The sequence below is a fragment of the Glycine max genome, chromosome 19 (assembly GCF_000004515.6).
Source record: "Glycine max cultivar Williams 82 chromosome 19, Glycine_max_v4.0, whole genome shotgun sequence".
Classification (NCBI taxonomy): Eukaryota; Viridiplantae; Streptophyta; class Magnoliopsida; order Fabales; family Fabaceae; genus Glycine; species Glycine max.
The window spans coordinates 45,892,827-45,905,680 of NC_038255.2; the positions used below are offsets into that span (position 1 = coordinate 45,892,827).

The 12,854-nt window shown below is 37.1% G+C and overlaps 2 protein-coding genes across 2 annotated transcripts; one reads left to right on the forward strand and one right to left on the reverse strand.

The window, feature by feature from the left end:
• The first annotated feature begins 393 nt into the window (after positions 1 to 393).
• On the forward strand, positions 394 to 2,137 carry LOC100802393 (uncharacterized). Its single transcript, XM_003554403.5, has 3 exons — positions 394 to 765; positions 1,010 to 1,172; positions 1,747 to 2,137. The coding sequence occupies exons 1-3, from the start codon at positions 628 to 630 to the stop codon at positions 1,938 to 1,940; spliced, it is 495 nt and encodes a 164-aa protein (XP_003554451.1). The 5' UTR covers positions 394 to 627; the 3' UTR covers positions 1,941 to 2,137.
• Positions 2,138 to 9,879: 7,742 nt separating this feature from the next.
• LOC100781153 (B3 domain-containing protein At2g36080) lies at positions 9,880 to 12,022 on the reverse strand. The gene is made up of 2 exons (XM_003553560.5): positions 10,890 to 12,022; positions 9,880 to 10,353 (listed from the first exon to the last, which is right to left on the reverse strand). Exons 1-2 carry the CDS (start codon positions 11,566 to 11,568, stop codon positions 10,133 to 10,135), a joined length of 900 nt encoding a protein of 299 aa, XP_003553608.1. The 5' UTR covers positions 11,569 to 12,022; the 3' UTR covers positions 9,880 to 10,132.
• Positions 12,023 to 12,854: the final 832 nt, after the last annotated feature.

Here is a 12,854-nt window from a genome sequence, read left to right on the forward strand (position 1 = left end):
GATTTGGATAGTTTGAATAAAGTCTTAAATTTAAATTTTATTGTTGTGATTGTACTTAACAAAACAGTAAGAATAAATAATATATACATTAATAGTAAATAGTTTTTACATTATTAATTAATGATCAGTTTGTTATATTTGTTAATGTTTATAATAATTAATTTAAAAAACGCGTAGTGCAATTAACAGTGTATTCTGTGAAAAGAAAAAAAGATTAATAGTATCAGAATTTTATTCACCGCAAAAAAGGAAATTGGAGCTCCACTCCTTTGTGAGTTCGGAAAATTACAAATTTAGTTTAAAATAGTTTAATAATTTTAAATTGGTAAAACTATTATGTCAATTTGATTGTTTAAAATTTGATAAATTCAAAATTAATAGAACTATGAAAGCATCCTTTTTGTTGTTGTTGTTGTTGTTATACTCAGTAATATAAATTAATAAATTTGAATATATATTTAAAATTTTCACTTTGGGATAATTTTATTTTAAATTTGAAGTTGATTTACTGGGTCTCCCGAGCAGTGAAGGAATAGGAACTCAATTAATTGAGTGGCGTCGTCTGGTTTTGCTCTGTCATAGTTACAATCTGGGTGCTAGTTGATAGTTGCATTTTGTAGGTTGGAAATGAAAGTGAGGGTTGTTTGCAGGAAAATTTACGACTATATACGCTATGATCTCAAAGAAATCGCTTTCCCCTCTTCTTTGCCAGACCCTCCTCACATCAAAAAGCGTCGCAAATTGACCTGGGACCAGCGTATCTGGGTATGCCCCTTCTCACTGTTTACTTTTACCTTCACTTTAGGTCTGGGCATTTGTTACTTTTCTTTCAATTTGATTCTGACTATCACAAAAAACTTATTGTGATTCACATGCTTTTATAGTTTATTATCGATGTTGTTTGTGGATTACTACGTTGCAGTTTGGAGATACTGAATTGTACTTAATTGAAGGGATGACACTTGGCTATTGGTATTTTTGATTGTGCTGAGAAACATTCAATTTTCAGGTTTTGAAGAGAGCTGCCCGGCTTTATGCTGCAAGCTGGGTTCGTGACATTGGTCCTGACCTTCGGCCTGATGATTATAAGAAGGATGGTGACATGACTGATGAAACAAATGGTGAAAAGAAAACAACTATAGGAAAAGAACCCTCAACACTGGAGGACCTTGGTACCATCTTGTTCTCTAGTTTGATATCATTATGCTGTTTTGGAATTAATGGCTGTTGTTTTGTCAAAGTTACGATTGTTATGATCAAAGTACAATGGTGCTTGTTGCCGTGTTTTTATCCAAGAGTACTTATGATATACCTGTACTCTTCGGTGTGCTCATGTGGTTGTGTGAATTGCTTAATCAAACTATAGTGAATTAATGACTTGCACCTAGAGAAAGCAATTAAGGATGCTGCCGAACATCAAATCAAAAGTGCTTTGGATAGGAAAACGAAACTTATGATGAACATGAACAATTAGTCAACGATTTTTTCACCAACTAGAGTGCCGCTGCTGCCCCTTGCTTATTCAGCATTGAGTAGAATTCTCTGTTCTTGCTTTTTTTTTTGCAACTCCAAACTCTTTAGTGATTTATAACCTTCCTCTACTTTCCTTTTATTTTTAGTTTCCCTCCCATTATTTTTCTGGTTACGATTTGCTACTACTGCTTTGAGTAAATGAGTTTGTGAAGGTGATTTTGACTTTTGACCAAGCATATGACCGTATCTATTTTTTTACTGGGAAATTTACAGCTGTAGCTGCAAGAGGGGGAATGGAGACTCTCAGACCAGCTTTGCAGCGTGTGTACATGACCAGAGCATCTGCATACAGAGATGCTCTTAAAAGTTTCATAGAAGGGTACCAAGAGGGTGTTCAGCAAGTAATGGAGAAGAAGGAAGATTCCAAACCTCAAGAAGATGCTGATTTACCCAAAAAATCAACTTGAACTTGCTTGTAGGAGGCAGGGTGTAATTTTTTCTCTTGCAGACCTTTAGTTTTTTTTTTTTTTAAAAATATAGACAGTCCTCTTGATTAAAGGGTTTTAATGTACATTGCACCGAACAGATATAATCAAATATTCCAAAATGGGTGTATTTTGGATACTAAACTTCCAGTGGTAGTCATGAATTTTGTTTTTGCAAATTCGTTTTCAAGTTTTCAATTTTGTGTGCTTATTTGTGATATTAAAGATCTGTTTGTTCTGCAAATGGTAGCAATAGCATATGTTGATGCCATGTTTCTTTAACTGCTATACCTAATGATGTATTATCTATTATTATTTATATTTGTCCCCTAAAATACAGAATTGGAATAATTGTTGACGATACAGGACTCTGAAAATTTGTATATATTAATTTCAAGACATTGGCTTATGACAGTTAGTCTGACACATGTCTTATTTGCAAGTAATCACATTAAGTTATGGTTTCAATCTTCTTATAACTTGTGGTTGCCAAGCTTAGTCATATATTCTGTGAAAGACTTTGGTAGAGAGGGGGTGGTGGTGGAGTTCTTTTATTTGATCCTCCCCATTTCTTCTCACGGATGCATAGTAAACTAATCACTGTATGTATTTCATTCATTTAAAGGTCACTGTTGCATCTTTGTCTTGTTCACTTAGAGATATGTGAATTTGCCTGCTAAAAGATTATATAAGGCGAGTTTCCTATATGATTGATTCTGGGTTGGGTTGTCTGGTATCCTGGCTAATTCTATTTAGTGGAGATAATGTTATCATTTCTTCTAGGTAGAATTAATTTGGCATTCTAGAAGATTTTCTGGCTATGCAGGTGGGCTGAATTATCAGCTGAGGCTGTGAGGTAGCACTTCTACCACGGGGTGTTATATTTTTTATTTATTATAACATGTATGTGGCAGACAAATTGGGTCATGAGATGCCAGGTTGAATAGTTTTGGCTTCATTGTGGAGATTGAGATGACTGAAAAGACTTGCATAATGTGAGAAATAAGACATAAAATTAAGGTCCCACAAAATATTATTGATTCCGTCTTTCGAGTGATAAGCCTGCTATATTGGTCCATTTCCATATGAAGATTGCATCTATAGTCTTGGTCTGAATTATGGAGGAATAGTTCTTACTATTTCAGGTAAGAGTCATATGCTTATCTTTATTGTAACATTATAGGTAGGGATTATATTTCCAGTCTTGCCTCATGGCCAAATTTGTAGGGAATCTTTTAATTCACAAGTTTTGGATCAGTAGTACTATAAGATTGAGGGGCATAATCGACACGATTGACATACATTTTACTATTCTGCAGTGAGAATCAATTTGACAGAATGAACTTGATGAGCTTTCCATTTGAATGAATGCAGGAAAGAACATTGCTCTGTGATTAATCTGTTTAATTTTGTTTTTGGTAGTTCATATGCTGAGGCTCAGGTTACTGAGATGCAAAGGGAGATTTTGTTGGTGTTGATGCTGATTTGAATACAGTGATTTATTCTTCAAGAAGAAATCAAATTCCCATTTGTGTTCTTTATTCTACAGCATCTCCTAAAGGAGGCGCAAGGTGAGATTCATCATGAACTTTGAAAGTAATGCCAAGTGAAGTGGCATCAAAGATACACACCCATAGTGTTTCTCTCCTATTTTTCCCTTCATTGTCATTTGTACTGTATTATTACTATAGGCAAAATTGTATTTTTGGTCTCCCTAGTTGTCTCCAATTTCGATTTTAATCCCCCTTTAAATTTACTTACGAATTTAGTCTCCCAATTACATCCAATCCTGTAGATGTGGTTCCCAAGTCCAGATTTGGACGTTGACTGTTACAAAGAAACATTAACTGTCACATGTCACGTTCTAATTGAATGATGAAAAGGTGTGTCATTTTAATCGAGTGTGGTTAATTTTTTTTTACCCTAACCCTAAATTTAGGGTAACCAACGCACCACAACTCTTTCTCTCTCTATCTATCACCATTTTCTCCCTCCTCATGAAGAAACTCTACCATAAAGGGACAGTTCACCCATCACCACCACTCATCTCCGACCAATTCTCCTTCCTCTCGGCAGCCATCCTCACCCTTGTGGAGGCACTCTCACCGGAGGACAGAGAAGTCCTCTCCTACCTCATCTCCCACTCCTCCTCCACCTTCTCTGGCAAGGAAAACCGCTGCCGAAATCGACCATTCCCCTTCGTTCAGCTGCAGCTGCTTCTGCTGCTACATGGGTTATTGGGTTAGGTGGGACGAATCTCTACTGTGTTTCGGTGTATATTGCTTTTGGTACAGGAGAAGATTTATAAAAGGTAATTTCATGCTATTGCACATGCCATAATTTGTATGATAGCTTAAAATTATCAACTCAGAGGCTTCACTTTGTAGAAGGGCTTCGTCTATCTTCATTTCATAAATTTCAACCTATGATGCCATTAATCACAATTCTACAGAGTACCGATAACTTTTCAGAAGCATCTAAATTAGGGGAACGTGGATTTGGCCCCGTTTACAAGGTTTTAATGATTTGGAATTTTTTATATAGGTTCTTTAATTTTGTTTTTACTATCTTTCTATGTGCTTTTATTTATTGAAGACTTTTATTAGGGAATTCTACCAGATCGAAGGCAAATTGCAGTCAAAAGGCTCTCAAAAGTTTTTGGTCAAGGCTCAGCGGAGTTCAATAATGAAGTAACGTTTATAGCTAAACTGCAACATCGCAACCTTGTAAGGCTTTTGGCATGTTGCTTGGAGGAAAATGAAAAGATACTTGTGTATGAGTATTTGACAGACATGAGTCTTGACTTTCACCTGCTTCATAGGTTAAAATACACACATTTTGATTGTTCAATCATAACGTGACACTCAACATTCCTTTGTAATAGTCTAACATCTAAACCTGGATTTGAGGATCATATTTACGAGATTGAACATAATTGTAAGACTAAATTTATGAATAAATTTAAAGGGAGACTAAAATAGAAATTAGAGACCACGAAGGGAATAAAAAATGTAAGTTTGTCTTATTACTATTAAGAAGGATTTTACTGTACCAAAGTGAAAGATTTTCCACACGGTACCTAAGTAAATTTGAATCGCTAGATGTGCTGATTTTGAAATCAATGGTTAATATTTCTCTTTCTTTTATTTTTTCTTTTTCTCCTTTTTTTTTTTCTCTTTTCCAATGTGTCCTTGAATACTCCGTTTCTCCGATAGCCTAATCTCCCTATCCTCCCTCATCCCTTCTCTCTCCATCACAAATGTCACTTTGCCACTGATAGAACCATTGCTTCTCCATGACCATCAATGAGTTTCAAGAAAATAACAAACAACAAGAACCCAACATAGAACAAAAAATCCAACACAGATCAAATTATAATATTCAATTTTTTTTTTCAGATTTGAGAAATAGATACAAAAGCCAACAACAAAATTAAAAATACCAAACTCAAGAAACAAATCTAAATCAAATTCTTTTAAAAGAAAGGCAACCGGGAGCATCGCGAAATTCATTCCCAAAGGATAATGACGAACCACTGCGAAAGCTTCCCTTGCATGTGAACGCGGACCATCATGTGCCACTGCTGCCGGCCACCCCCTTCAACTCATCCCGACGCCTCATTCCAACCAAATCCAAGGCGAACAAAACCATATCACCATTGCGAACAACAAAAACTCATCGCAAACCCAGTAAATCCCACTATGAACCGTGAAGGAGACCGCAAACCATCGCAAATCGCATCACAAAAATGGTGAAACTTCCGCCGACTGCCCTATGCCTCTGCAGCCACCGAAGCCAAAAGTGAAGGTGTGCAAGATTGACCGTCAGAACAGGGGAGTCTGCTCATATCTGTTTCAATCGAAGTCCAACATTGGGAAAAGAAATCTGTGTTAAGGCTTCTTCAGATCTACAAGATGATGGCCAGAGGAGATGTGTGGGAGGGTGGTGTGAAGAAAGATGCTAGCTGGTTTGGCGCCAGAGAAGGTGGAGATGGAAGTGGCTGGGTCTCTGAGGGGAAGAGATGGAAGGGGTTCTCCAAAGGACAAAATTAGGAAAAGGAAGAAAAAAGAAAATTTTGAGCCATAGGTTTCACGTTAAAAAAATTTAACGACGTAAAATAACTTTCCTATGGTAGAATCTGTCTCCTATTAATGCATAACTGTATCACTCCTGCAGGTCAAAGCCTTTGATTGGCCATTATGTGTAGGCCAATGATAAACACCACAATCTGAGGACCCTCCCACTTGCAGAGCCAGTGTGAGCCACTGAGAGAGATTGGACGCCTTCTCAAGCAGGTCTTGTGTGAATCTTTATGGGCCCCTAATAATCACATGACACACTATTTGATTACTCATAAAGGTATTCTGCACTCCTGTCGTTCTTTTGCACAATTATTTTGCATTAGCTTGTATGAAACTGGTATCGATCATGTTGATTAAAAGCTAAAAAGCTTTGTTGAAGCCACTGTTTAAACACAGTGATCAGTTCAAGCTCTTCTCTCCTCCCCTAGGTCCTTAATAAAAAAGTTGGATTATTCTGTTTTTCTTCCTCTGTCAGAGACAATGGCAATGACTTGTACTCGACTTTTGGTAATTCAGTGTGATGAATCATATATTGATCAAAAGCACTTCACTGACGGGTCACATCTTCATTTCCTCAACCCCTGCTTGTGCTCTATACAAGCAGTTAATTGTACGACAGCTAAAACTTCGGTCAGTGAAACTGTCTTTCTTCACCTGATAATACCTCTGTTGTACCCGAAGTTTGGAATTTTTTTTAACCTTGGATTCATGTCACCTCTATGGAATAAAAAACACACTAGAAAATAGCACGTATAGCGTGTACGTGGGGAGTTATAGACTTAAAGAGAGAGGTTCAGTGGTGAAAATCAATCAAAAGTGAACCAAAACTATTTCACTCATTGTGCCCTCCCCGTTAATCAGTTAATATGCCAACAAAGAAAAACTCAGGTTGCCTCAGTGGCATTGATAACTAGAACTAGGTGTTATGAGAGAACTTAGAAGTTGTGAATTACGTAATTTAGAATTTATAGCAGATTTAAACAACATTCATTGTGAGCCATACTGCATTGCCTTTGAGTGATATACTGTTTTACTTGCCTGCTCTTTAAGGATATCCTTGTCTCCTTTTTAGTTTATGGTCTTTATTTTACATTTTCCCTTCTTTGTTTAAACATTTTACCCTAGTCAGTTATGCTGTGAACGTTTTCTCTCTTCCCTTTTTATTTCTTTGCGTGTAGTTTATAGCTTGCAAAATCTTACAACTGCACACAACAGACCATATAAAACAGGTCTGGCCACAACCGGGGCTGGGGGGGACCCTGGTCTATTGACGTGCCCAAAATTTAATTCTGTCTTCAGCTTCCCCATTTTTACTTGATTTTTCATCCACATGAGCTTGTCATTACGCAAATAAATGCATCATCAGATATTATTACCTGAAAATTTGCATGAAAACAAAATTTGAAATATTATGTCTTGGGAAGCAAAACCCAAAATATCCCCCTTGGAATGGTGCTGTAGGCTGTAGCAGCAAATCTATATCTGTATATATAATATGAATTTGGCTTCTCTAAAATAAGTAATATAGTTGTTGACGATACTTTCATAATTTGATATGCATATGTATGTATTATTGACTATTAATTTTCTTATTAGGGTTCGAAATTACTTACCTAGTAAGATAAGAGCATGTTTGGATTCCCATTTGTAGTGTTTCCAACTCAAATTGGATAATAAACTCAGTTTTGTGTCATGTTTGATTATTTTCAAACGTACGTTCGTACACTTGTATATATTTTGTCTAAAATCAAGTTTTCATAAAAGCAAGATCAAAGCTTTTTTTGCGAATCCAGTTTGCAAAATAAAAACTACTCCAAAATTAAGTTTGTTAACTTTAACCTAAACATGCACTAATGCACTGTGACTTTTGTTGTTGTTTGTTTGAGATTACTTATTTTACGTACATGCTTACTTTAAAATAGCAGGATCCATATTAACATATATTGATTTAGATGTGAGTGCTGCCACTACCAAGAGGTGGAAGCTGTGTTGCTTAACTAGAGGAGTGGGCTTAGTAGTATGTCTTTAGTTGTGTTATCTATCAAGTCAAGTCAAGTCCACCCACCCACCAAAGCCAAATAGCAGCACACCATCAGTGGCATCATACCTTACTTCCCACGTATATTATCATGAGCCCTAGTGAAAAATCTTAAGGCAGAATCCCAACAGTGGCAAATTGATTCCTCATTTCTGATTTCCAATGACCTAAAATTCTCCACTCTTGGGATGACGTCACCCAGCTATCTTAGTGGGGCCCATCAAACCCTCTCCATACCTTACCCTCTGAATCTGCCCTCTGGCTGCAGTCTCTTTTCTTTTCCCATCACTACTCTCCACCTTCGGGTTTACTCATTATCACTCTTCTGGTGTGAAAGTTTGGTAAGAAAATCAGGGATTTCGTTTCTTTTTTTCTCCCTTCTAGTTTTTCTATTATTTCTCTTTCTTTCATTTCCCTTTCCCTTTCCCTTTTAGGCAGGGTTTGAGGGGGGCAACCTGACAAGTGGGTTAATTGGATCAATTATGAGATGTCGCATCCACCTATCCTTGTCTTTGGTGATTTCTCTTCTGGTTGACATCCTGTTGCAATCACGCATCGACACATTATGTTAAATTCCTACTTTGTTTTTCACTACAGTTGAAAACATTTAAATGGTTATGACACATACATACCCCATAAAGAGTAAGATGTGCCATTGATTTTAATAAAGAAAAAAGAGAGGAATGTAAGATTAAAAAGTGTTGATCAGTTTATGTGAAAAAAGAGTAAATGATATTTTCAAAACATTTTTCCTGTGGACTCGCACGTTAGCAACTTAATGCATTTCTTACGGTTAATTTAGTGCCATTAAGGAAAAAAAAAGATGTATAAATGTTTAGATGGAAACTTTTTGTACGTGGAAAATTATGTAAAAAATTGTTTAGAGAATCAATTGAACCTTTTCCCGGATACCAAAATATATGTGAAGCAAGTAATCCCATAAATTCAGGATTCTGAGGTGGGATAAGCTACTTGAGTGTGACTTGAAGAGACACTAATTATATTAGTTTTATCACAATGGAAAGGCTAACATTGTTAGTTGACTTCCATGTCTAGAAGATTTATCGAGTTTGCTTTAGGAAAGTTTTGGATCGACTTCTCAACCATACATATTTATGTTGGAAAGGTGATCCACGGCATCGATATGTTTAATAATGAAACTTAATCACAAGGCATTTAAGGCCCACAAACAAGTTCGTTCGGAAAAAGAGATTAATTATAATTTGATCTTGTCATCCTTCAAACTTTCAATATTGTGTCTATTGGTTGGTAGGCCACACTGGCAACATGCAAAGTGGGCCAAAAAAGATATGAGGTTTACCCAATAAATCCTGTTCCGTGGTCCATTGTTAATCTATTTTCACGCTTTGGCTGTCACCTTTGATCACTCAATAGTAGAGAGAGAACGGTGTTTCCAATTAAAAAGAGAATGCAGCTTAACTCTGTCGGGGTAAAAGGAAACCACCAGTTTTCCATCCATATTTTAATCAAAGATGCAGAATCAATTAAATGAATTGAAGACAATCGTGACGGATCAAACCTCATTACAAGACTCAAATTAAGCGGTGATGCTCAAAGTTTCAATACAAAACGGATTATAACCTCCATGAAGTTTGCTCAATTTTTATGTTCTATTTAGATTTTGTATATATGTATCGCTTTTCCCCTTGTGCCTTTTTAATATATTATATAATAAGAACCGAAGTTGATAAAAAAAAAAAAAAGGTCCCATTATCTGACATGCATTCACAGCTTAGTCGATAATTAATATGCTCGAGTGACAGGGAACAAGAAGATCCGATAAAACGAATAAACAAGGCATTTCCATTTGCATGCATCTCCCTAATTCAAGACAAGAAAGATCCTCTATAATCTTCAACGTCAACCTAAATATACTAATAATAAAAGAAGGGTTCCTTTCACGGGTTCATGTTAACGACACGGTCATTGACTAAAATTAATTTAAGGGCATACTTCAACCCTGAAGCTGGAAATGAAAAAAAAAAAACGGGGGAGAATCTAATAAAGAGGGGGGCATATATATCTAATTTCTATTATGGTTGTTGAGGTAGCATGTGATGGTGAGGGTTTGAAGAAGGATAAGAAGAGGTTTGATGGTGGTATAAGTGGGTGTAGGAGCATTCATGTGTGGAGTTTTGGGAATCATTATCATTATCAGGTTGGCATTCCATGTTCACCCCAAACAGCCTCAGCACCCTGCCACTTGAACTGTTCCCTCCTGGTGTCGTTTCGTTCTGTCCTTGGGACCCTCCACCTGTAAGTAACAAACATTAACAACACGTGCAAATGCCCACGCCTTCAATCATACCACATTTCATGTTCCAATCAAAACATATCTTCCACTACCAAATATACACTATAGTATGTACTATACCACATTCAAACACAACAAAACCATTTAATTTATACCAGCTGCAATATTTAACAAGATTATAGTAGTAATTAATATGCAAAAAAATGTGAATCCTATATATTTTTACCACCACGTTTAGTTCAACGAAAACCGGCGCGTGTCCCTCACGCGACTTCTCTGAATTCTGACCACATTTGTTCCAATGAATATTATTTTGGACGTATTGTTGTCCAGGTAGATAGAAATAGAGTTTCATACGTTAATTAGCATAATAAAATGTCTGCATTAAATATCAGATTAATGAAATAAAACTCCAATTATAGTGCTAAAAATACTTAAAGCTTGAATTGAAAGCGCGTTTTAATTAAGTTTTGTCCCGAAACAAGAAATAACAGAGAATATTATTACTATAATTAGTGATGATATGGATAAGCTACCTGGTGCGTGAAGAGAGTGAGGTTGGTATGGGAAGGGGAGGTGATGATGATGGTGCGTAGGATAAGCTGGGAGCGCAGAGTAGGAGGAGGATCTGATGCTAACGTGCGCGGGAGGGTTGGGGTTGGGTTGGTGGCGGGTGCAGGAGATGAAGAAGCGTTGAGGGTGGGCGCGGTGTCTGTGGAACAAAACGACGTCGCCTGCGTGGAGGCGTTTGTCTTTGACGTAACGGCTCCAGCCTTTGGTCAAAACGTAACTCTGGCTACTGTTCCAATAAGAGTAACGGAAGCGCCAGCACTTCCCCGACTCGTCCTCGAAACTCAGCAAGAGCCCTTTCGCCGCCGCCGAGTCACCGCCGGACGAGTCAAGAGGGAAGTACTTCTCCGCGTGCTGTTTCGGGATCACGAGCCGGTTCAGCTTCCCGACGTCGCTCGGCGTCAACGGCTTCTCGAACATCGCTTCTTTCTCCTGTTCTTGCGCCAAATTATTAGTAGCCTTGTCCGAAACGACAACGTCGTCTTCCTCGTCGTCGTCTTCGTTCAGGTTGAAACGGGGAGTGTGGGAATTACTAAGCCACGTGGCAGCTTGTTGTTGTTGTTGTTGTTGTTGTTGTTGTTGTTGCTGGTGGTCGCTGGTCCAGTATAGTGTTGTTTCCGGTGAGTAGTGGTGTATCGATGACATTGTGAATGGTAGGGAGAAAGAGAAAGAAGAGGCGTGGTGATGATGATGATGATTATGGCTTCATTTGATGTGGAAGCTGGGGGAATCACTGCTTCTTTGATGGATCTAGCAAAGTTATGACAATGAGAGAAAGAGAGAGAGTCAGTGTTATAGAGAGAGAAATGCAAAGTCAGTACGAGAGTACTTTTAAGGTTATTTGCCAAGTGCGTTTGCGTTACTATATGAAGAAGAACAAAAAATAAATAAATTAAAAATGATCCACAAGTCTTTTTTTGGTGGTTTCCAATTTCGATGCTCTTTTTTCAGTTTCTTTTCAAATTACTACCGTCGATTTTTAAATTGTTCAAATAATTTAATGATGTGTTTAATTGTTTTTTTTTTCGTGTGAACTTGGTCGAATATATTATGTGGACCTTTTCTGTTTATTAATTTATGATGATGAAAGTTTGATGAGTTTTGGCAAAAGGTGTTGAACACTTGTAAGTGAAACATGGTGAGATTTTAAAATTGAAAAAATTACTGAATTGGACCGAACATGTGTGTTTATGAGCATTGAGGTTGTACAGGTGAATAATTTGGTGTAATTAGGGACATCCCATGTTAGTAAATTGGCTAACAAATCAAGTGATGGGGCCCTTGCTCACCAGTCCTCAGAGCCTCAAACTAAGGACTCATCATAATTTGCTTCATTCATTCTCAATCCTATCCAATGCCATTGGCCGGCCTACCTATCATCCCACTTTATTTCCACACCCAATTTCTCCTTATTTCATCACAAAACGGTGCCTTTTTTTATTATTATTTCTTGATTTGACCTAATAATCAAACTTATAATTCGTACCTCCTTTGTTTCTTTAAATATAATGCAAAGTTCCAAGGATTATATATCTGACATTCCCCCTTTTTTTTCCTGTGTTTACTAATTTCAAAAAATTACCATTTAGTAATGGACAAAAAAAATGCCAATTTGTATAATGGTTTTTGGTATGATTGTTTGCTCTGTGCCTATAAATTCTGGTATGGATCGAGGAAAAAACTAACGTAGAGTGGTCCACGTCCTCCGCTACAAGTTGTTTTGAATCTGTATGATGGACATGTATATGAATGTAAGTGTATATAGGTCTGATTCATTTCAAGTCTTGTGAAAATGTATCTGTCTTTAGGATAATGAAAGAATAGTATTTGTGTCACGTGCATGACTTCATTATTGGTGTTCGGCCATTCCTGATTCCTGCTTTTCAAATTAAGGAAGCTACATGCGTCATAGCTAGGCAGGGAAGAGAAGA